Here is a 24,028-nt window from a genome sequence, read left to right on the forward strand (position 1 = left end):
TATTAGACAAATGTGGGCATTCCCTTTATAATAGCAAAAGAGGAGTATAGATTGCAGCTACTGATGGAGAACATATTTGATTGTATTATAACCAGTATAATGAGGTATTTTATCTTTGGGTCTTGGCCACATATTCCATTTCAGGGACCTCTCTCCCTGTCCCAGGAGAAATCAATGATGGTCCTGGATATTTAGTAGCATGCAGGGTGTTGGTGGCTTAGAACTACAATCATACAAAGAAGCCAGCCTAATCTGTGATCAGTTCTCATCAGTGGCCATCACTTCAACCAATCTGGTAGCTTGGAACCAGTTCTTTCCCACTACCTACCTATAGACAAAGACAAGCCGAGTCTCTTGTTCTCCCAGGAACAAAAGAACTGGAAAATATTTCCCTTGCAACAGTTATAATGAATTTACAAAAATAAACACATAAAACCAGTACAAAAGATGAGTTGGGGAAGAATCCCAGATATTATAGAGGATAAATTCAACATATCATATAGTTGAATTTTGGCTTTTTAATCACAAAGATTTTGCTCTGGGGGGCAGCTAGGTGGCACAGTGGATAGAGCACCGGCCCTGAAGTCAGGAGGACCTGAGTTCAAATCTGGCCTCAGACCAAGCACTTGACACTTACTAGCTGTGTGATCCTGGGCAAGTCACTTAACCCCAATTGCCTAAATTAAAAAAAAAAAGATTTTGCTCTGCTATATCATTTGTCAATATGCTGAGAAAGCTGTTAGAACAGTATCACCACCAGTGGTTGAGGAGGACATTCATAACACTGGGTATAATGAATGCTTGAGAACTGCCTAGTGCTGTGACTGTGGGATGGAGAGAAGTGTGTAGATGCTTCCCTCTTGTGGAAATTTTTGGACCTGGCTTTTGTTGCTGAAGAATAGCTGGGGAAGGGAATGATTTATTCCAGTTCTGTGGAAGGAAACTGACATATTGCAGGTGGTATTTGGGTAAAGGTAGTATATGTGAAGAATGGCTTTGGTGCAGAATAAGAATTAGCTTATGGTAGGAATCAGTGATTGTGGTGATCTGTCTGCTATTTGAGGTGAGACGATTAAATGTCAAGATGGAAAAAGAGTCTCAGAGTGTGGCAGTGTCATGCATCTCTTTCCCCATATTGTCATCAGGAAGAAGTATTTGTTCCAGGCATGGTTTGTGACTTGGTTACTACAGCATAGCCACACAATATATATCACCGTGGAGCAAATTTTAACAATAGTTGTAAGGCCAGATTTGTTCTATTATTGCTTGTGTAAGCTCTTATCTTACTTGTATTACAGATAACCTTATTTCTGCTTCCTGTTACTGAAGGAGAGGCAATATGCGACCTTACACCCTAAATAGTTCTGCTATATTTGTGCTCAGGGAAGCATCTGGTATTTGTTTTTCACAGCGTAGTAATATCCCATTGTGGGGCAGCTAGGTGGCACAGTGGATAGAGTACAGGGCCTGGAGTTAGGAAGACTCATTTTCCTGAGTTTAAATCTAGCCTCAGATACTTACTAGCTGTGTGACCTTGAGCAAGTCGCTTAACCCTGTTTGCCTCAGTTTCCTCATCTATAAAATGAGCTAGAGAAGGAAATGGGAACCTGCTCCAGTTATCTTTGCCAAGAAAACTCCAAAAGGGGTCATGGAGAGTCAGACACAACTGAAAAATGACTGAACAAAAAAATATTCTATTCTTGTACCACAATTTGTTTAGCCATTCTCCAATTGCTGGGCATATATTTTGTTTCTCATTCTTTGCTATCATAAAAAGCACTGCCATAAATATTTTGGTGTATATAGGGACTTTTGTTTTGTTTTTTTTTTGTCAATGAATGACTTTCTTAGGGGGTATGACTAGCAATGGAATTATTGGCTCAAAGAGTATAGACATTTTAGTTACTTTTTTGTATAATTCCAAGTTGTTTTCCAAAATTATTATACTAATGAACAGCCCCACCACCAACACACACATGTACCTATATTTCTATAACCTCTCCAGCAATGACTATTCCTATCTGTGACAGTTTGGGGGATAAGAATTGTGTGTGGTGTGTGTGTGTGTGTGTGTGTGTGTGTGTGTGTGTGTGTGTGTGTGTGTGTGATAAAAGACTTTGAACACCAAAGAGAGGACTTTGTGTTTCATTCTAGAGATTATAGTGAACCACTAGAATTTATTGAGTAGGGGGATGACATAGTCACATCTGAGCTTTAGGAAAATCACTTTGATGACTAAATGGAAGATAGGAGTGGGGAGAGACTTATGGCAGGAAGACCCACCAGCAGACTCTTGCAATAGTCCAGGCCTGAGGTGATGGGAGCCTGACCCTGTTGTGGCAGTATCAGAGGAGAGAAGGGTATATTTGTGGCAGTATCAGAGGAGAGAAGGGTGTATTTGAGAGATATTGCAAAGGTAAAATCAATAGGCCTTGGTGACTGATTGGATATTGGAGGTGAGAGATGGTGATAGTTGAGGATGACACCCAGGTTGTGAATTTGGGGGATTGGGAAGATGATGGTGCTCTTCACAGCAATACAGGGAAATTTGAAAGAGTGGAGGATTTAGGGGGAAAGATTATGAGTTCCATTTTGGACATGTTGAGTTTAAAATGTCTACTGAACATCCAGTTTGAGATGTCTGAAAGGTAGTTGGAGTTTGGAGGTCAGCAGAGAGAATAAGGCAGGATAATAGATTTGAGCATAGAGATTATCATCATGTTCCATGATAATTAAATCAGTGTCATGGGAGCTGTTGAGGTGATAGAGTGAAGTAGTATAGAGGGAAAGAAGAAGAGAGCCCAGGACAAAGTCCTGAGGGACAGTCATGGTTAGTGGGTGTGACCTAGATGAAGACCCAACGATGGAACCTGAGAAGGAATGATCTGATAGATAAGAGAACCAGGAGAGAGTACTGTGTCTCATAAACCTAGAGAGGATCAAGGAAAAGAGGATATTCAACTGTATCAAAGGCTACAGAGAGATTAAGGAAAATAAGGATTGAGAGAAGGTAATTGCATTTGACAATTAGGAGATTAGGGTAGCTAGATGGCTCGGTGGATAGAGTGCTGGGCCAGCAGTCTGGAAGACCTAAATTCAAATCCAGCCTCAGACATTTTTTAGCTGTGTGAACTTGAGCAAGTTACTTAACCTCAGTTTGCCTAGAAGGCAGCTAGGTGGCTCAGTGAATAGTGCTCTGGGCCTAGAGTCAGGAAGACCTGAGTTCAGGTCAGACCTCTGAGCAAGTCACTTAATTTCTGTTTGCCTTAACACTGGAGAAGGAAATGGCAAGCCATTCTAGTGTCTTTGCCAAGAAAACCCCATGGCTAGTATAGTCCACAGGATCATGAAGAGTCAGACATGACTAAAGAGCAGCAGCAGAATTAGGTCACTGGTAACTTTGGAGAGAGCAATTTTGGTAGAATGATGAGTTTGGAAACCAGATTGTAGAGTATGAGGAGAGGAGAGGAAGTGGAGGCACCTAGCATAGATGGTTTTCTCAAAAAGGTTAGTCACAAAGAAAAGAAGAGACATAGGGCAATAGTTAACAGGGAAGGAAAGATCAGCTAAGGGTTTTGTGGTTTTTTGTTTTTTTTTGGAGGATGGGGGAGACATGTGCAGGTGTGTAGGCAGTAGATAGGAAGCGATTGAAGATAAGAAACAGGAGTGGAAATCTATTGGGGGAGACAGGATGGAATGGAATTGCTTGTGTGGGTAGATGGGTTTGCCTTAGAAAATAGGGCCACTTCTTTGTGTGAAGCGGCCGAAGGAGTCGATAGTGTCAGAAGGCATCTAGGTGATATGAGATAAAGAAGAGGGAGCTTGTAGAGAATGGCTTCAATTTTTTCTGTAGAATATGAGTCAAAGTTCTTAGCTAAGAGGGTAGAGAAAAAGAAGGTTTGGGAAGGGATGAAAAGGTTTGGAAGAGCCTCTGAGTTGATAAGAGAGGTGTAGAAGGATTGCTTAGGATCAGTGAGGTCCCAGTATAGGTTGTATAGCAAAATTTTGTAGTGGACTCATTCACAACTGTTACATGGTTTTACCATCTTTGTTCAGCAACACTTATGTAGGAGGGAAGGTGTTGGGTGATGGGAGTGATCCAAGGCTGAGGCTTGGCAGGGCACCGTTGGCAATAAGATAAGACAGCCAGGGCTTCCAGAGGATAGTGTAGAGGTGAATTGGTTCACCAAGGGGTCAAGATGGGAAAAGAGGAAAGAATAGTTAGTTCAGGGGAGATGGCCTAGGGGTCAAGAGATTGGAAAGTCACACGGTGGATGAAAAGTAGAGTTTGATAAGGAAAGGCAGAGGGAGAAGTGAAAAGATTGTGGTCAGATAAAGGTATTTTGGAATTTGTGTACAGGAAGGTGGTACGTTTGTGGGTGATAGCAAGCTCGAGAGTATAATTATCTTTGTATGTGACTGAGGTAGGATGGAGGAGTAGGACATTGGAAGTGAGTAGGTTGAGGAATTCAATGACGAAGGAAGGGAACTATCATTGTCATATATAGAGTATGACTAGGTGTGAGTATGTTAATCATTGAGTGGAAGACATCACTCCTCTTTTCAGAGGAGGCTGGAGGGCAGAGGATACCATGAGATGGAAGGTACACATCATGTGGAGAAGTTTCACTTCTCCTTCCTCTAGAGGCTGAAGATTAGGCAGGAGACCTCACAGCACGAGACAGAAGTTCCACTCCCCATAGACTTCCCTCTTCCCTCAGGGGGATAGTCATAGTAGAAGGGAGTTTGGAGGAAAGGTAGCTCCTCTTTGCACCTGGAGGCTTTCGTTACAGGAATCTGAAGATTGAGCTGGCAGAAGCAGCAGGATATGGATGTTACATTGTGCTGATGTAGATGGATGGAAGTTGGGCCTCATTCTGGTTAGTGCCTCCATCCACAGGGGACATGTGCCAAAGTAGATGGTCAGATGGAAAGTTATGCCTTACCTCTCCTTTTCACTGGAGGCTGGAGATCAAGAGATATTGCTGTAGGGAATAATAGGTTGTGAAAACCCTCCTGTTTTCCTCTCATCACTAGTGGTTTGTCCATTAGATGGTGCTGAATTATTTGGTCGTGACAACCTATTATTTATGTCATAATTGGGTAAATCCTCTATGGGGGATTTATGAGAGCACAGGGACAAGAATTGCAGAGAATGAAAAAGTGTGGCTGGGTCGTGAGCTGCACGAGTAGAGAATACACACGTGATGAGATCAAGGATCCGCTGAAGTATTGACATCCTTGCTAATATAATAAAGTACTCAGTTGTATCTAGTAGGTAAAAAGCAGTTATCTTCTAGAGAGGAAGGGAGCCAGCTCTTCCACTGAGCTTAATGGGAAGGAATAGAAAGTCCATATAAAGACGGAGCTATATGTAATATCCTCACTTCTCCCCCACTCCTGAACTCCAGAACTTCAGAGTCAGGTGAGAAGAGAACACACAGGTTCAGTTACTGATGGGAAGGGTCAGAGGGCATATGACTTATGTTTTGGACTCAGAAACTAAACTGAAGGGAGGGGTGGGAGGGGCCGAGGAGGCAAAAATAGTAGGGTAAGGAGAGTTTCTCTGTAGTCTGACCTGGCCTTGTCTATACCTCTGCTCCATGAAAGTGAGCTAGCTATGACAAGAAGTTAGAGTTCTCTTCCAGCAGTAGAATAGTTGAGACCAAGAAAAGTATTTTCTGTGGGATCTTCCGTGTACTCCCAGTGCTCCTGGGCCCCAGTGTATGCCCTATTTCCTGCTGAGGAGGAGCTGGGAGGTCCTGAGTTCCTGAGTCTTCATCTAAAGACTGATCCTACCGGATGCGTGAGTTGAACCTCAGTTATGAACTGTGTTCTATTGTTTACCCTTCTTTGCTCACTGCCATGGAGGAGTAGTCATGGGGTTTATCAAACTGATTATGCAATCATTAGAACTCCTGGGGTCAGATATGATCTGGGGCTTCTTTAGTTTGAGAGAACCAGAATGAGGGTGGGGCATAGCCAAGCAATAGATATCTTATTCTATATTTTTTTGTTGCATTTAATGATTTCTATGCCAAGAACAAAGTCTTATATATGTTTTGTCTGTGCCTGAGGGGAGGAGTTTCATTTTGCCCGGGAATGTATGGGTAAAAATATTAAGTTCTGAGAAAAGGGAAAGTTTGTCAGAGCGGGGCATCATAGCTGATTATGATTCTATATATCTGTAATATTCTATTTCCCTTAGATAAAAAGATCAGAAGCTTGGCCACTCAGAGGCAGAGCTGAGGGACAGAAGGTCATTCACTCTTTGACAACCATAGATAGCTTGGCATTGGCATCTCTCTTCCTATCCTCCTCTCTCCCCGCCACTTCTTGCTAGGGAGAACATGGGACTCCTTGAGGTCAGATCTCTTATTTGTTGAATATATCAAGTTAGTGACTGCCAGCACCACCTTGTTAAATATGTACTGTGGTTAACATCAGGTGGGATTAGGAAGCTCACACTGTATGGTCTTGGTCTTTTCCAGTCAAGTAAGAGAAAGGGATCCAGTGCGATAGAGAATATTGAGGGAAGTGAAATTAGAGGTCAAAGACAGAAAAGACCTGGGATCGCTCACTCTGAGGTGGGGAGCCTAGGAGTGAAGAAATGAAGATAAGAACTACTCAACAACATTTGAGAAAAGTTGAAGTTTGCTAGCATAAATTTATAATGAGTGAAGTTCACACAATTCTACATCTTCTAAGAAGACTTTGTTGGTCTAGGATTGTGCTACTTAGGAAACTATAATGTTTAAGACATCAGATCTAAATTCCTCTGCTGACTTTTAAGACTGCCCATTATTTTGTGTCTCTGTACCAATTCAACCTAATTTCTTATTATTCACTATTAAACACCTGCTTGTTCAAGTTGGTCTTCTTTCAGCTCTAACCTTCTCCCACTGCCAAAGTTTGACTGTAGCTCATGCCTACCTTTATGTCTGTACTCTTTTCATTTTTTTTCAATTTGGAGTGTCAATCTCCTCTATTCTGTAACTCTTCATATCTTACACAGGCATAAAGGCCAAGCTAACGTTTTATTGCCTTTGTGAAGTTTTTTTTTTTTTTTCTGATGACTTTCTTTAAAGCCTATAGTGCTGATTTAGAGCACTGGGCTTAGAAGATACGAGTTCAAATCCAGTCTTAGATATTTACCAAATTTGTGACCATGAACAAGTCACTTAATCTCTGCCTCAGTTTCTTCAACTGCAAAATGGGAATAGGAATAACACCCACCTCCCAGGGTTGTTGTGAGGATTGAAGAAGATATTTGTAAAGTTTATAGCATAATGCCTGGCAAATAGTGTTTAGAAATTTAAAAAAATACATCTATTTATTTTGATCAGTTCCTTGAAAAAATTATTTATTTTAAACATTTTTTTAAAATTTTGAGTTCCAAATTATCTCTCTCTCTCATCCCCTCTCCCACACATTGAGAAGGCAGAGCAATATGATATCAATTATACATGTGAAATAATGCCAAAAAAAGTTCCATATTAACCATGTGGCAAAACAAAACAAAACAAAACAAGAAAAATAAAGAGTTTATCAGCTTTCTTCCTGGAGGTGGATAGCAATTATCTTCCAATGAAGCCTTTGGAGTTGTCTCAATCATAGTAGCTAAGTCTTTCATAGTTAATCATTGTTACAGTGTTGCTGTTACTATGTAGGATGATCTCCTGGTTCTGCTCATTTCACTCTTCATCAATTCCTATGTCTTCCCAGATTTTTCTAAATCATCCCCCTCAAAATTCTATAGCATAATAGTATTCCATCACAACCATATACCACAACTTATTTAGCTATTCCCCATTTGATGGGCATCCTCTCAAATTCCAGTTTTTTGCTATTAAGAAAAGAACTCCTGTAAATGTTTTTGTATGTATAGGTCCTTTTTTTTTTTAATCTCTTTGGAATACAGACCTTGTAGTGGTATTTCCGGGTCAAAGGGTATGCATAGTTTTATAGCCCTTCGGGTATAATTCCAAATTGTTCTCCAGAATGTTTGGACCAGGTCACAATTACATTTACAAGGCATTAGTGTTCTGATTTTTCCACATCCCCTCCAGCATTTGTCATTTTCCTTTACTGTCATGTTAGTCAATCTGATAGATATGAGGTGGTACTTCAGAGTTGTTTTAATTTGCATTTCTCTAACCAGTAGTGATTTAGAGCATTTTTTTCATATGACTATAGATCACTTTGATTTCTTCTGAAAAATGCCTGTTTATATTTTGACCGTTCATCAATTGGGGAATGGCTCTTATTTTTATAAATTTAACTCAGTTCCCTATATATTTGAGAAATAAAGTCTTTATCCGAGAAACTTGCTGTAAAATATGTTTTCCCAGTTTCTTACTTTCCTTCTGCTTTTGGCTGCATTGGTTTTGTTTGGGCAAAACCTTTTTAATTTCATGTAATTGGAATTATCCATTTTATTTCCCATGACTGTCTCTGTCTCTTGGCTCATCATTAATTCTTTCCTTATCCATAGATCTAACAAATAAAATTTTCCATGCTTCCCAATTCGCTTCTTTATGTCTAAATCATTTACCCATTTTGATTTTATCTTGGTATATGGTGTGAGAGGTAGGTCCATGCCAAATTTCTGCCAAACTGCTTTCCAGTTTTCCCAGCAATTTTTGTCACATCTGATTTCTTGTCCCAAAATCATGAATCTTTGGGTTTATTAAACACTAGATTATTATGGTCATTTACTACTGTGTATTGTGTACCTAATCCGTTCCACTGATCTACCACACTGTTTCTTAGCCAGTACCAGATTGTTTTGATGATTACTGCTTTGTAATATAGTTTTAAATTTGGTACTGCTAGGCTACTTTCTTTCGTATTTTTTCATTGATATTGATATTCTTAACCTTTTGTTCTTCCAGATGAATTTTATTATTTTTTCTAGCTCTGTAAAGTAATTCTTTCGCAGTGTGGTTGGCATGACATTGAATAAGTAAAAAAGCTTAGGTAGAATTGTCAATTATTATATTGACTCAGCCTACATATGAGCAGTTAATATTTCTCTAATATTTAAGATCTGTCTTTATTTGTGTGAAAAGTGTTCTGTAACTGTGTTCATATAGTTCCTAGATTTGTCTTGGCAAATAGACTCCCAAGTATTTTATATTTCTGCAGTTATTTTAAATGGAATTTCTTTTTGTATCTCTTCCTGCTATGTTTTATAGAAATGCTGATGATTTATGTGGGTTTATTTTGTATCCTGAAACTTCGTTAATTGTTTCAACTAGTTGATTCTCTTGGGCTGTCTAAGTATACCATTATATATCATCTGCAGAGTGATAGTTTTTTTTCTTTCTTGTTACCTGTTATTATTCCTTCAGGTTATTTTTTCTTGTCTTTTTATTATAGCTAGCATTTCTAGTATAATACTGAATAATACTTATGATAACGAGCATCCTAGCCTCACCTCTGATCTTAGTGGAAAGGCTTTGAATTTATCCTTGTTACAGATAATTCTTGCTGATGGTTTTAGATAGATTCTGTTTATCATTTTAAGATAAGCTCCATTTATTCCTTTGCTTTCTAGTGTTTTTAATAGGAATGAGTGTTATATTTTGTCAAAAACTTTTTATCTATTGATATAATCATATAACTTTTGTTGTTTGTGTTACTGATATGGTCGATTATGCTGATAGTTTTCCTAATACTGAACCAGCCCCAAATTCCTGATATACCTCCCACCTGATCATAGTGTATGCCCTTTGTGATATATTGCCATAATCTCCTTGCTAGTATTTTATTTAAAGTTTTTGCATCAATATTGATTAGATAACTTGGTCTGTAGTTTTCTTTCTCTGTTTTTGTTCTCCCTGCTTTATATATCAAAACCATATTTGTGTCATAGAAGGAATTTGGTAAGACTCCTTTCTTATCTATTTTTTCAGATCATTTATTCATTATTGAAATTAATTGTTCTTTAAATGTCTAGTCAAATTTACCTGTAAATCCACCTTGTCCTGGCAGAATTTTCTTATGGTGCTCATTTATGGCTTGTTCAATTTCTTCTTTTAAAAAAGGGTTATTTAAATATTCTATTTCCTCTTCTGTTAATCTGGGCAGTTTACATCTCTGTAAATATTCATCCATTTCACTTAGATTTTCAGTTTTATTGGCGTATAATAGGCACAATATCTCCTAATAATTGCTTTAATTTCATCTTCATTGGTGTTGCATTCACCTTTTTCATTTTTGATATTGGTAATATGGTTTTCGTTCATTTAGTAATCAAATTAACTAAGAGTTTAATCTATATTATTGTTTTCTCCCATAAAACTAGTTACCAGTTTTATTTATTAATTCAATTTCTTTTTTTTTAACTTTAAATTTTATTAATCACTCCTTTGATCTCTATTTTGGTGTTTAATTGGAGATTTAAAATTTATTCTTTTTCTAGTTTCTTTTTTTTAATTGCATGCCAAATTCATTAATTTGCTCTTTCTCTTTTTTATTTATGTATAAGTGTTTAAAGATATAAATTTTTTCCTAAGTACTCCTTTGGTGACATCCCACAAATTTTGGTATGGTCTTATTGTCATTTTCTTATATGAAATCATTGATTGTTTCTATAATTTATTCTTTGACCCACTCATTCTATAGGATTAGATTATTTAATTTCCAATTAATTTTTAATCTGTGTTTCCAAGGTCCTTTACTGAATGTAATTTTTATGATATTCTGGTCCCCAAAGGGTACTTTTAGTATTTCTGCTTTTCTGCAATTTTTTGTGAGTTGTTTATGCCCTAATACATGGTCAATTTTTGTGAAGGTACCATGTATAATTGAGAAAAAGGTATATTCCTTTCTATTCCCATTCAGTTTTCTCCAAAGGCCTATCATATTTAACTTTTCTAAAATTCTATTTATCTCCTTATTTGTTTTATGGTTAGATTTATCTAGGTCTGAGAGAGTAAAGTTGTGATCCCCCATTGGAATAGTTTTTCTATTTCCTCTTGTAACTCATTTAATTTTTTCTTTAAGAATTTGGATGATATGCTATTTGGTACATGTTGTTGTTTTTTGTTCATTTGTTTCAGTCGTGTCCAATTCTTTGTGACCCCATTTGGCAAATGGCAAAGACAGTGGAGTGATTTGCCATTTTTTCTCTAGTTCATTTTACAGTTGAGGAAACTGAAGTAAATAGAGTTAAGTGACTTGTCCAGGATCACATAGCTAGTAAGTGTCTGAGGCCAGATTTGAATTCAGGTCTTCTTGACTCCATGTTCAGCACTCTATCCACTGTGTCACCTAGCTGCCCATTCAGTGCATATGTGTTTGGTACTGATTTTACTTCATTATCAGTGCTACTTTTTAGCAAATGTAGTTTCCCTGCTTATCTCTTTTAATTAGATCTATCTTTACTTTTGCTTTTTCTGAGATTATGATTTCTACTCCTGCCTTTTTTACCTCAGCTGAAACACAACAGATTCTGCTCCAGCCCCTTATTTTAACTCTGTATATATCTTTCTGTTTCAAGTATATTTCTTGTAAACAACATATTATTGGATTCTGGTTTCAGATCCATTCTGCTGTTCACATATGTTTTATGGGTGAATTCATCTCATTTGTATTCACAGTTATGATTACTGTGTATTTCTCTCCATTCTATTTACTTCTGTTTATCCTTCTTTCTCTTTTTACCCTGTACCTCCTCAAACATCTATTTTGCTTCTGACTACTACCTGCTTTAATCCACCCTCCCTTTTATCAATCCACCTATCCTTTCTCTTACCCTTTTCCCTACCTACTTCCCTGTTGGGTAAGTTAGATTTCTGTACCAATTGAATGTGTGTATGTATGTATTTGTGTGTATACACACATACATATATACCTATATATGTGTGTATACACACGTACATATATACCTATATATGTGTGTATACACACACATATACATGTGTGTGTATTTAGGGCAGCTAGGTGGCTCAGTGGATAGAGTACTGAGCCTGGAGTCAGGAAGACTCATCTTCTTGAGTTCAAATTTGGCCTCAGGCATTTACTAGCTTGTGTGACCCTGGTCAAGTAACTTAACCCTGTTTGCCTCAGTTTCTCATCTGTAAAATGAACTAGAGAAGGAAATGACAAGCCACTCCAGTATCTCTGCCAAGAAAACCCCAAATGAGATCCCAAAGAGTCTGACAAGACCAAAAAATGGCTAAATAACAAATACACAGACTCTCTCTCTCTCTCTCTTCCTTCTTTGAACCAATTTAAATGAGAGTGAGGTTCAAGTATTGCCCACCAACTCTCTTCCTATTTTCCCTTCCACTGTAAAAGCTCTTCCTTGTATGCCTGTTTTATGTGAGATTATTTTCCCTATTCTTCCTCTCCCTTACCCCTTCTCCCAGGGCATTCCCTTTTCTCATTCCTTCATATTTTTTGAGATCATCCCAACAAAATCAACTCATACCTGTGCTCTCTGTCTATATAGACTCTTTCTAACTGCACTAATAATGGTAAAGTTCTTAGAACTTAAATGTATCATCTTCCCATATAATAATATAAATCGTTTAACCATATTAAATCTAAATCCCTTATGATTTTTCTTTCATCTTGTGTTTGAATGTCAGATTTTCTATCCATCTCTGGTCTTTTCATCAGGAATGCTTGAAAGTCCTTCTCCTTGAAAAATTTTCCTCAGTTTTGCTGAATATGTTATTCTTAGTTTTAATTCTAGCTCCTTTGCCTTCTAGAATATCATATTCTAATCCTTTAACATTGCAGCTGCTAAATCTTGTGTGATTCTGACTGTGGCTCCATGATATTTGAATTGTTTGTCTCTGACTGTTTACAATGTTTTTTCTTGATCTGGTAGCTCTGGAATTTGGATATAATATTCCTGAGAGTTTTCATTTTTGGTTAACTTTCAGGAGATGATTGATAGTTTCTTTTAATTTCTATTTTACCTTCTGGTTTTAAGCTATCAGTTTTCCTTTATGATTTCTTGAAATGTAATATCTAGGATCTTTTAAAAAATATTGCTTTTAAGTAGTCCAATAATTCTTAAAGTGTCTCTTGTTGATATATTTTCCAGGTCACTTGTTATTCCAATGAGATATTTGACATTTTCTTCTATTTTTTCTTTCTTTTGATTTTGTTTTATTGTTTCTTGATGTCTCATGAAGTCATTAATTTTCATTTGTTCAGTTCTAATTTTTAAGGAATTATTTTCTTCAGTGAGCTTTTGTACCTCTTTTTCCATTTGACCAATTCTGCTTTTTAAGGAGTTCTTTTCTTCAGTGAATTTTTGCACATTTTTTTTTTACCTTTTGGCTAATTCTGCCTTTTTTTTTAAGGTGTTATTTTCTTCAGTGTTTTTTTTTTTTGTGCCTCTTTTACCAAGTTTTTAATTCTCTTTTTATAATTTTCTAATATCATTCTTATTTCTTTTCTCAACTTTTCCTCTACCACTTTTATGTATTTCTTTACTCTTCCAGGAATTGTTGGACTTGTGTCCAGTTTGCATTTTTCTTTGAGGCTTTGCTTATAGCTATTTTCATTTCATTGCCTTCTGAGTTTGTGTATTGATCTTATTTGTCACCATAGTTGATTTTTATGATCACATTCTTTCTTTGTTGTTTGTTCATCTTTCCAGCCAATTTCTTTACTTTGAATTTTGTTAGAGTCAGGATCTCCTTACAGGACTAGGGGCCCTGGGGTAAGGTACTATCCCAAGCTTCAGTCTTTTTCATGTTGCTGCTTTTAGAGCTTGTTCTGGGGGTCTATATGTTTTTAGTGCTTCCAAGGTGGTTTTATACTTGAAGAGGTGTCACTCCTCTCCTGGTCTGCAGTCTGTTCTTTGCCCAGAAAGGGCCCTTGCTCCCCTGCAATTGCAAGTACTAGCACCCCTTTCTGCAACTGAACTGTGACCAGGGCCCCTGTTCCCCTATAGCCACAGGTGCTAGTGCTCCTCTCTACCCTGGTACTGTGACTAGGGCCCCTTGTGACTGAGCACAAGTGCCCCCTCCTCCCTGGAACTGGGACCCAGAGCTGTAAATGGGCAATGGAGTTGCCTGTTTCTATGCCTAGTGTCAGCTCAGTGACCCCTATAATCTCTTTCTGACCAGTTGTCCAGTCTTCTTACTGTCTCTGGGCTGAGAGCTTCCAGAGCTGGTACTACTAGTGTTGCAGCCACCTTCAAGGCTCACTTGCTGCTGCATAGGCTTCTGGCTGGCCCCCACCCTCTCTCACGAATCTTTTCCTGCCAACCTCTTCAGTTCTTTTGAGCTGAAAAAATGTTTCACCCTGACCTTTTCTTCACTGTGCTGCTTCAAAATTGAATTTGTTGCATTATTTTAAAGTTGTTTGGAAGGAAATGTTGAGGGAATTTCAATGAGTGGTTATGTCTTCTCTGTCATCTTGGCTCCACCATCCTCTGTTTAGTAATTTTTTTTTAAAAATTAATTTATTTTTAGTTTTCAACATTTACTTTCACAAGATTTTGAGTTCCAAATTTTCTCCCCATCTCGCCCCTCTCCCCACCCCAAGACAGTGTGCATTTTGAATACCCTGTATCCTGATCTGCCGTCCTTTCTATCACTGCTCCCCTTTTCTAATTCCCTTCCTCTTCTATTTTTCTGTAGGGCAGGATAGATTTCTATACCCCATTGCCTGTATATCTTATTTCTCAGTTGCATGTAAAAACAATTTTTAACATTTGTTTTTAAAACTTTGCGTTCCAAATTATCTCCCTTCCTCCTTCCTCACTCACCCTCATTGAGAAGGCAAGCAACTCAATACAGGTTATATATGTGTAGTCATGCAAAACTTCCATAATAGCCATGTTGTAAAAAACTAACTATATTTCCCTTCATCCTATCCCATTCCCCATTTATTCTATTCTCTCCTTTGACCCTGTCCTTCCTCAAAAGTGTTTGCTTCTGTTTACCCCCTCTCCCAATCTGCCCTTCCTTCTGTCATCCCTCCCTCTCTTATCCCCTTTTCCCTCTGTTTTCCTGTAGGTTAAAGTAGATTTCCATACCCAATTGAGTGTGTATGTTATTCCCTCCTTAAGCCAGTGCTTCTGAACTTGCTGAGTCTATTCATTTGATTGATGAAAAATATGAGCAAATTCAGTTCAGTTCAACAAAAATGTATTAAGTGACTACATTGTCCAAAATGCTGAGCATATAAAGATGAAAAAATCCTACATAATCCCTGGCTTCAAGGAGCTTACAGTCTATTAAGGAGATAAGACAGAAATGCACACAACTACCAAAGTTAGAATGTAAATACACAGCAAAGATCACACATACCTGACATTCAAGGAAAGTATCAAGGAGTAGAAGATAATTAACCAATGTCAGAGCTGATGAGAAGTCAAGGAGGTGAGGATTGAGAAAAGACCATTAGATTTGGCAATTAAGAGATCACTGGTATCTTTAGAAAGAACAGTTTCAGAGGTGACATTGTGCTTTACCTTTTTCTAGGGGATTGTGTTCTTCTAGACCTAGAGTCCCATTGTACTCTACCTTTCTCTAGAATACTTTATTCAATTCTGGCCCCACTTTTTACAAAGGACGTTGGATAATCTGGGTTATGTATAGAATAAGGCAGGGCAACAGATGATGAAGGGTTTCAGTATCTTGCCATATAAGGACTGATTGGAGGAACCAAGGATATGTAGCCTGTAAGGGAGAAAATTGGAGGGGGAAAAGGATCATGCCTGCATGTCTTCAAGTATTTGAAATGAAGTAATCACATCACTGTATGGTTAGACTTGTAAACAGTAACATCCACATTGTGTGATGACTAACTTTGATAGACTTAGCTCTTCGTAGCAATACAAGGATCTAAGACGTTTCCAAAAGTCTCATGATGGAAAATGCTATCCACACCCAGAGAAAAAGCTATGAAGGTTGAATGTAGATCGAAGTACACTATTCGCTCTTTTGTTTCTTCCATTTTGTTTTGTTTCTTCTTTCTTGTGGTTCCTCCCATTACTTCTCATTGTTCTTTACATCATGACTAATGAGAAAATATGCTTAATATAAATGCAGTCAGACTCTATACTTCTTTCTCTGGATGTGGAGAGCATTTTCCATCATGAGTCTTTTGGAATTGTCTTGAATCATTGTATTGCTGAGGAGAGCTAAGTCAATCATAGTTGATCATTGCACAATGTTGTTGTTACTGTGTACAGTGTTCTCTTGGTTCTCACTTCACTCAGCATCAGTTCATGTAAGTCTTTCCAGGTTTTTATGAAATCCACCTGCTCATCATTTCTTATAGCACAGTAGTTTTCTGTTACATTTGTGTATCACAACTTGTTCATTCATTCCCCAGTTGCTAGGCATTCCCTCAATTTCCAATTCTTAGCCACCACAAAAAGAGCTGCTATAAATATTTCTGTACATGTGGGTCCTTTTCCCTTTTTTATGATCTCTTTGGGATACAGACCTAGTAATGGTATTGCTGGATCAAAGGGTATGCACAGTTTGATTGCCCTTCGGGTATAGTTCCAAATTGTTCTCCAGAATGGTTGGATCAGTTCACAACTCCAACAACAATGCATTAGTGTCCCAGTTTTGCCACATCTTCTCAAACATTTATCATTTTCTTTTTCTGTCATGTTAGCCAATCTGATAGGTACAAGGTGGAACCTCAAAGTTGTTTTAATTTGCATTTCTCTAATCATTACTAATGTAGAGTATTTTTTTCATATGACCATGGATAGCTTTAATTTCATCTGAAAACTGCCTGTTAATATCCTTTGACCATTTATCAATTGGGGAATGTCTTGTATTTTTATAAATTTGACTCAGTTCTCTATATATTTGAGAAATGAGGACTTTATCAGAAATACTTGGTATAAAAATTATTTCCCATCTTTTTGTTTTCCTTCTAATTTTGGTAGCATTAATTTTTTTTGTGCAAAAACCTTTTAATTTAATGTAATCAGAATGATCTACTTTGCATTTCATAATATTCTATATCTCTTGTTTGATCATAAATTCTTCCCTTCTCCATAGATCTAACAGGCAATTTTATTGCCTTGCTCTCCTAATTTGCTTATGGTGTTACCCATTATGTCTAAATCACGTACATATTTTGACCTTATCTTAATGTATGGTGTGAGGTGTTGGTCTGTGGTTAGTTTCTGCCACACTATTTTCTACTTTTCCCAGCAATTTTTGGCAAGTAATGAGTTGTTATGCTGGAACCTGGAGTTTGGGGGCTTATCAAACAGTTGTATATAGTCATTTACTACTGTGTCTTGTGTACCTAATCTTTTCCACTGATCTACCACTCTATTTTTTATCCAGAACCAAATAGTTTTGATGATTGCTGCTTTATAATATAGTTTTTAGATCTGATATGACCAAGCCACCTTCCTTTGCATTTTTTCATTAATTCCCTTGACATTCTTGACCTTTCATTCTTCCAGATGAATTTTGTTATTATTTTTTTCTAGCTCTATAATATAAATTTTGGTAGTTTGGTATGGCACTAAATAAATAAATTAATTTAGGTAGAATTGTCATTTTTATTATATTAGCTTGGCCTACCCCTGAGTGACTGATGTTTTTCCAGTTATTTAGATCTGACTTTATTTGTGTGAAAAATGTTTTATAATTGTGTTCATATAGTTCCTAGGTTTGTCTTGGCAAGTAAGATTATTTTATATTGTCTACAGTTATTTTAAATGGAATTTCTCTTTCTATCTTTTGCTGCTGGGCTTTGTTGGTAATATGTAAAAATGCTGATGATTTATATGGGTTTATTTTATATCCTGCGACTTTGCTGAAATTGTTAGTTATTTCAAGTAGTTTTTCAATTGATTCTCCAGGATTTTCTAAGTATACTATCATATCATCTTCAAAGAGTGATAGTTTTGTTTCCTCATTGCCTACTCTAATTCCTTTAATTGCTTTTTCTTCTCTTATTGTTAAAGCTAACATTTTTAGTACAATATTGAATAATAGTGGTGATAATGGCCATTCTTGTTTTACCCTTGATCTTTTTGGAAAGGCTTAGCTTATCCCCATTACACATAATGCTTGCTGATGGTTTTAGATAGATACTACTTACCATTTTAAGGAAAGCTCCATTTATTACTATGCTCTCTAGCGGTTTTTTTTTTTAATAGGAATGGATGCTGTATTTTGTCAAAAGCTTTTTCTTCATCTCTGATAAGGGCCTCATGTCTAAAATTTATAGAGAACTAAGGCAAATTTATAAGAATACAAGTCATTCCCCAATTAATAAATGGTCAAAGGATATGAGTAGGCAGTTTTCAGAGGAAGAAACTAAAGCTATCTACAGTCATATGAAAAAATGTTCTAAATCACTATCGATCAGAGAAATGCAAATCAAAATGACTCTGAGGTGCCACATCACACCTATCAGATTGGTTAATATGACAAAAGAGGACAATGATAAATGTTGGAGAAGATGTGGGAAAATTGAGACACCACTGCATTGTTGGTGGAGTTGTGAACTGATCCAACCATTCTGGTTGCAATTGGAACTATGCCCAAAGGGCTATAAAATTGTGCATACCCTTAGACCCAGCAATACCACTTCTAGGTCTGTATCCCAAAGAGATCATAAAAATGGAAAAGGAACCCACATGTACAAAAATATTTATAGCAGATCTTTATAGTAGCAAAGAATTGGAAATTGAGGGAATGCCCATCAATTGGAGAATGGCTGAACAAGTTGTGGTATATGAATGTAATGGAATATTGTTGTTTTATAAGAAATAATGAGCAGGCAGACTTCAAAAAAACCTGGAAAGACTTGCATGAGCTTATGCGGAGTGAAATGAGCAGAACCAGGAGAACATTGTACATAGTAACAGCTACATTGTGTGATGACTGACTTTGATAGACCTGGCTCTTCACAGCAATGCAAGAATCTAAGACAACTCCAAAAGACTCATGATAGAAATTGCTATCCACATCCAGAGAAAGAACTGTAGCATGTGAATGCAGATGGAAGCATACTATTTGCTCTCCTTTTCCTTTGTTGTTTTTTTTATTGCTTCATTCTCATGGTTCCTCCCATTAGTTCTAATTGTTCTTTACATCATGACTAATGAGAAAATATGCTTAATATAAATGCATAAGTGGAGCCTATATTAGATTGCACGCTGTCTTGAGGGGGAAAATTTGAAACTCAAAATCTTATGGAAGTGAATGTTGAAAAGTAAAAATAAATAAATAAACAATTTTAAAAGTGTATGTATCGTTTTTCAGCTTGAGTCTATCATTTCTCTCTCAGGAAGTAGGTAGCATGCTTCATCATTGGCCCTCTGGAGCTATGGTTGATCATTGTGTTTCCAACTTAGTTCAAGACTCAGCTTTAGTACCCCTTCTGGCTCTAGTTTTATGATCCTATGATCCTATTCTAAAGGAACATTTCCTAAAATTTCCTTATTGCCTTCAGTTGTTAATAATCTCTCCCTTCTCATAGTATCCTGTAGTTACTTCTTTATGTACCTGTGGTATCATTCTGGTAGAATGCCCTGGAGGGCAGGCAGGGACTTAGATTTTTATCTTTGTGTATCCGATGACTAGCATAGTATGTTACAGATAGTTGGAGCTTAATAAATGTTTATTGAATTAAATAGTTTAGTGTTTCAAAAATCACACAGTGGAAAGGGAGTAAGAAAATGGCCAATACGAATATGTTGAGATTGGGAGGGATTAGGACTGAGAGTAAAGGAAGGTAAAGAAAGTATACTGAGGACATTAAAGCTCTGTGATGATATTGAGAAACTAATAGATTGGGAGGTAGACTGAACAGAGTGGCACATAAGTAAGAGAGGAGGCTTGCTGGATAGGTAGCATTTGGTTAGAGTTACTCGATCCCAGAGTTCCAGTCAGGATGTTTGAGTAACAATTTGCTGTCTTGTGTTCCAATTGTTTTATGGTATATGTCTTATTAGATTATAAACTTCCGGTAGGAAGGAAAAAAGTTTCTTTTATAAATCAATCTTAATTCTTTTGAAAAACTAGTATTTATGTAATGCTTTAAGGTCTGTAGAGTGTTTTACATATATTACTTCATTTGATTCTACAACCCCTCTAAGATAGGGGCTATTATTGTCCCCGTTTTATAGCTGAGGAAACTATGTAGCGCGATGAAACAGGGGCACACAGCTAGAAGTGTCTAATGGAGAATTTGAACTTAGATCTTCCGGAATTAACACTGTATCCCCTGAACCTACTAGCATTGCTTACCTACCTTTTTTTTTTTTTTTACAGTACTTAAGACAGTAGTAAACTGCTTTTTCAAGGAGGATTTTAATAAATACTTTACTTAAATTAAGGTATGAGTAGTTTCTGCTGTTTTAAGTCAGTATAATGACTTTTAAATTTCATAGAGTAACACAAGGTTAACTTTCAGAAAGAAGATAGAAAGTTTTAAGCATATGAAGGTAATAAAGGATTAATTGAAATCTGATTTATAGGCCACAGGCAGGGTTAAAAAAAGAATGAGAGTAGGGCACAGTGGATAGAGCACAGGCCCTGGAGTCAGGAGGACCTGTATTCAAATCCAGCCTCAGACACATAACACTTCCTAGCTGTGTGACTCTGGACAAGTCACTTAACCCCAATTGCTTCACCCAAAAAAAAAAAAAAGAAGAAGAAGAAGAAAAAAATGAGGCCAAATCAAGACTATCAGGTTCATATATTGTGCTGCATTTGAACTTTTACTCTGAGAGTGAATGCTGAACCTTTTAAGTCATTTATACCAAGTCAATCTAGATTACTTTGGTTGATCCCATCTAATAGGCAGAATTTCCTGAATGTTAGAAATGCATTTCCTGAATGTTAGAAATACCAAGTAAGGTAGGTACTAAAGTTGCTGCAATTCATGTTTATCTATGGAAGAGCCATGGAAGAGTGGCTGTTTTGCCTCTTTGTTCTTGCTTATCCTTTTGCTCTTTTTAGCTAGTGTAAAAGACTGAAATATAATTCTCACCACCCTGTTCCCTTCACTTCAGTTGGGACAGTCAAGGCTTCTAGAGCTTTTAAATAACTAAACCCTGAGGAGCTGGTGGTGGGGAGGGGACTACATCCCTCCTCTATTATTCCATCACAACTGGTTTCTGGAAGGTGGAAAGAGCCATTTAAGTGAGAATGAAAATGTGAAGTGATAATTTAACATGGCTGTTGAGAGGAATAATTAATAAAAGTTACAGTTAACCTCCATGAAAAGCAAAAATGTTATTTAGAGGTTTAAGAGTGATCATATGTTGTTCTTTTTTTCTGTAGTTTTGAAGATATTCTATGCCTTGCTGACTCCACTTCTCTCTCAGACATCACTCTTGATGGCAATCCAATAGCTCAAGAGTCATGGTACAAACACACTATTCTTCAGCATATGATGCAACTCCGCCAGCTGGATATGAAGAGAATCACGGTAAGAAAAGTTCCCTAAAATTTTAACACATTGGTTTGTTTTTTTCTTGTTTTAGGTTAAGAAATTAGAGTTCTTGGTCTTGGTGTGAAATGCCTCTTAATTTAGATGGACTCTGGAAAATATGTATTTGTGTTCTTTGTAAATATTACAGGGTTTGTTTTTTGTGCCATTTTCATTTTTCTCAGTTTTCCATCATTTTTATCCAAGTTTCAATTTGCAATTTAATACTAAATTAAATATTTTTCTTTTTCATCCCACATCAAAATATCTAACTGATAATTTGCTCATAAGTGATTTTTTAAAATTTATTTGTTGATGCCATCTACTTCAAAGTAGCAGCCTTTCTTTAAAATCTTAATCATATCTGGCCTTATCTTAAGAATTTTTCTGGATTTCTACATTTTGGATATATTTCATGATCTGACATGTTACATGTTAGAATAGGCATTTATTAAGCTCCTTTTATGTGCCTTTCAGGCACTGTGCTATGTGCTTGAGATAAAAAGATAAAAGTGAAATAATCCCTGCCCCCAGTGAACTGAAATCTTTGAGGAGGACAACATGTACATATATGGATATATGCAACAAAATAAATACAAGGTGATTTACTGAGGGAGGGCACTAGAAGTTGGGAGGAAGGAATGGATCAGGAAAGTCCTCCTATGGAATATGATGCTTGAACCAAGTCTTGAAGGAGCCTAGAGATTCTAAGGGACAGAAATGAGGAGGGACTGCATTCCTTGCAAAAGGGACAGACAATGCAAAGGCACAAATAGAGGAGAAATCTACGTCATCCATGAAGAACAATAAGAAGGTTCATCTGTCTTAACTGTATGGAATGTGAAAGAGAATAATATCAAAGTATGGAAAGGTAGATTGGTACTAGGGCTAGGCTGTGAATTTTATATTTACTTTTAGAAGTAGTAGGGTGGCACTGTAGTTTATGAAGTATGGCAGTCAGAACTGCACATTAGGAGAGTTACACTGTCAGCTTTGTTGATGATGGGTTGGAGTGAGGAGAGATTTGGGGCAGGGAGCCTAATAAGGAGGCTTTTGCCTTTACTGTTCTTCTGCAGGCAAGAAATGATAAAGTACTGAACTAGAGTGGTGAGTGTGTGAGTGACGATTTGAGGGTGGGAGTGAGGAAAGGAATTTTATAGAGTTAGAGATGATAAGATTTGGTTATTGATTATGTACATGAAATGAGTATAAATAAGGAGTCAAGAATGACAAGAAGAATGGTAGTGCTCTTGGCAGTAATAGCTTGGAAGAGGGTAGATTTGGGGGAAAACCAGTAAACTCTATTTTAGACACGTGAGATGCTTATGGGACATCTTGTTCCAAATGTTTAACAGGCAGTTAGTAATGTAAGACTAGAACTGACCCATGATTCCTCTGCATAGAGATGATAATGAAATTCAAGGGATCTAATGAGATCATCAAGTGACATTATAAAAGAGAAGGAAGAGAAAATGGCTTCAGATATGGAGTCTTGGGGGGGTCTACCTATAGGTAACCTATATGGTATAAATGATGCTAGCAAAGGCGACTGAGATTGAAAGGTCAGATAGGAGATAAGTAGAAGGAAAACCAATAGAGAGCAATGTCATAGAATTCCAGAAGGACAGAATATTCTTTTCTTTTTTTAAGTTTTATTTATTTTGTTAAATATTTCCCAATTGCATGTAAAAAAAAATTTAAGTCATTTTTAAAAATTTTGAGTTCCAAATTCTCTTCCTCTCTTCCGACCCTTTCCCCGCCTTTAGAATGCAGGCAATTTAATATAGGTTATACATGTGCAGTCATACAAAACATATTTTCATATTAGTCATTGTGAAAGAAAACAGACAAAAACATGAAAAAAATAAAGTACAAAAGAGTATGCTTCAATCTGCATTCAGACTTCATCAGTTCTTTCTCTAGAGATGGATAGTATTTTTCATCATAAATCCTTTGGAATTGTCTTAGATCTTTATATTACTGAGAATAGCTAAGTCATTCCCAGTTGATTATCAAAATATATTGCTGTTACTGTGTTACAGTGTTCTGTTTCTGCTCACTTCACTTTGTATCAGTTCATTTAAGTCTTTCCAGGTTTCTCTGAAAGCATTCAGCTTTTCATTTCTTGTAGAACAATTGTATTCCATTGCAATCATATACCACAACTTGCTTAGCCATCCCATAATTGACGGGCATCCCCTCAATTTCTAATTCTCTGCCACCACAAAAAGAGCTCCTATAAATATTTTTTGTAAATATAGTTCCTCTGCACCCTTTAAAAAAAATCTCTTTGTGATAACAGATCTAGTAGTGCTATTGTTGGGTCGAAAGGTATAGACAGTTTTATAGTCCTTTGGACATAGTTCCATATTGCATTCCAGAACAGTTGGATCAATTCACAACTTCACCAATACTGCATTAGTATCCCAATTTTCCTACATCTTGTCTAACATTTCCCTTTCTGTCATATTAGCCAATCCTGATAGATGTCAAGTGGTACCTCAGAGTTCTTTTAATTTGCATTTCTCTACTCAGTGGTGAATTAGAACATTTTATCATATGATCATAGATAGCTTTAATTTCATCTGAAAACTGCCTGTTCATACATATCCTTTGACCATTTATC

The 24,028-nt window shown here is 36.8% G+C and overlaps 1 protein-coding gene across 2 annotated transcripts in view; it reads left to right on the top strand.

Moving 5' to 3' along the window:
* The window catches only part of LRRC49 (leucine rich repeat containing 49), a 201,007-nt gene that overhangs the window by 99,568 nt on the left and 77,411 nt on the right, over positions 1-24,028 (top strand). For both annotated transcript variants that reach the window (XM_027851402.1, XM_027851401.1), the window contains one exon: positions 21,255-21,402. In XM_027851402.1, the coding sequence (XP_027707203.1) occupies positions 21,255-21,402 (148 nt within the window). The remainder of the gene's footprint in view (positions 1-21,254; positions 21,403-24,028) is intronic.

The sequence above is a fragment of the Vombatus ursinus genome, unplaced genomic scaffold (genome assembly GCF_900497805.2).
Source record: "Vombatus ursinus unplaced genomic scaffold, bare-nosed wombat genome assembly UNPS02009205.1, whole genome shotgun sequence".
NCBI lineage: Eukaryota > Metazoa > Chordata > Mammalia > Diprotodontia > Vombatidae > Vombatus > Vombatus ursinus.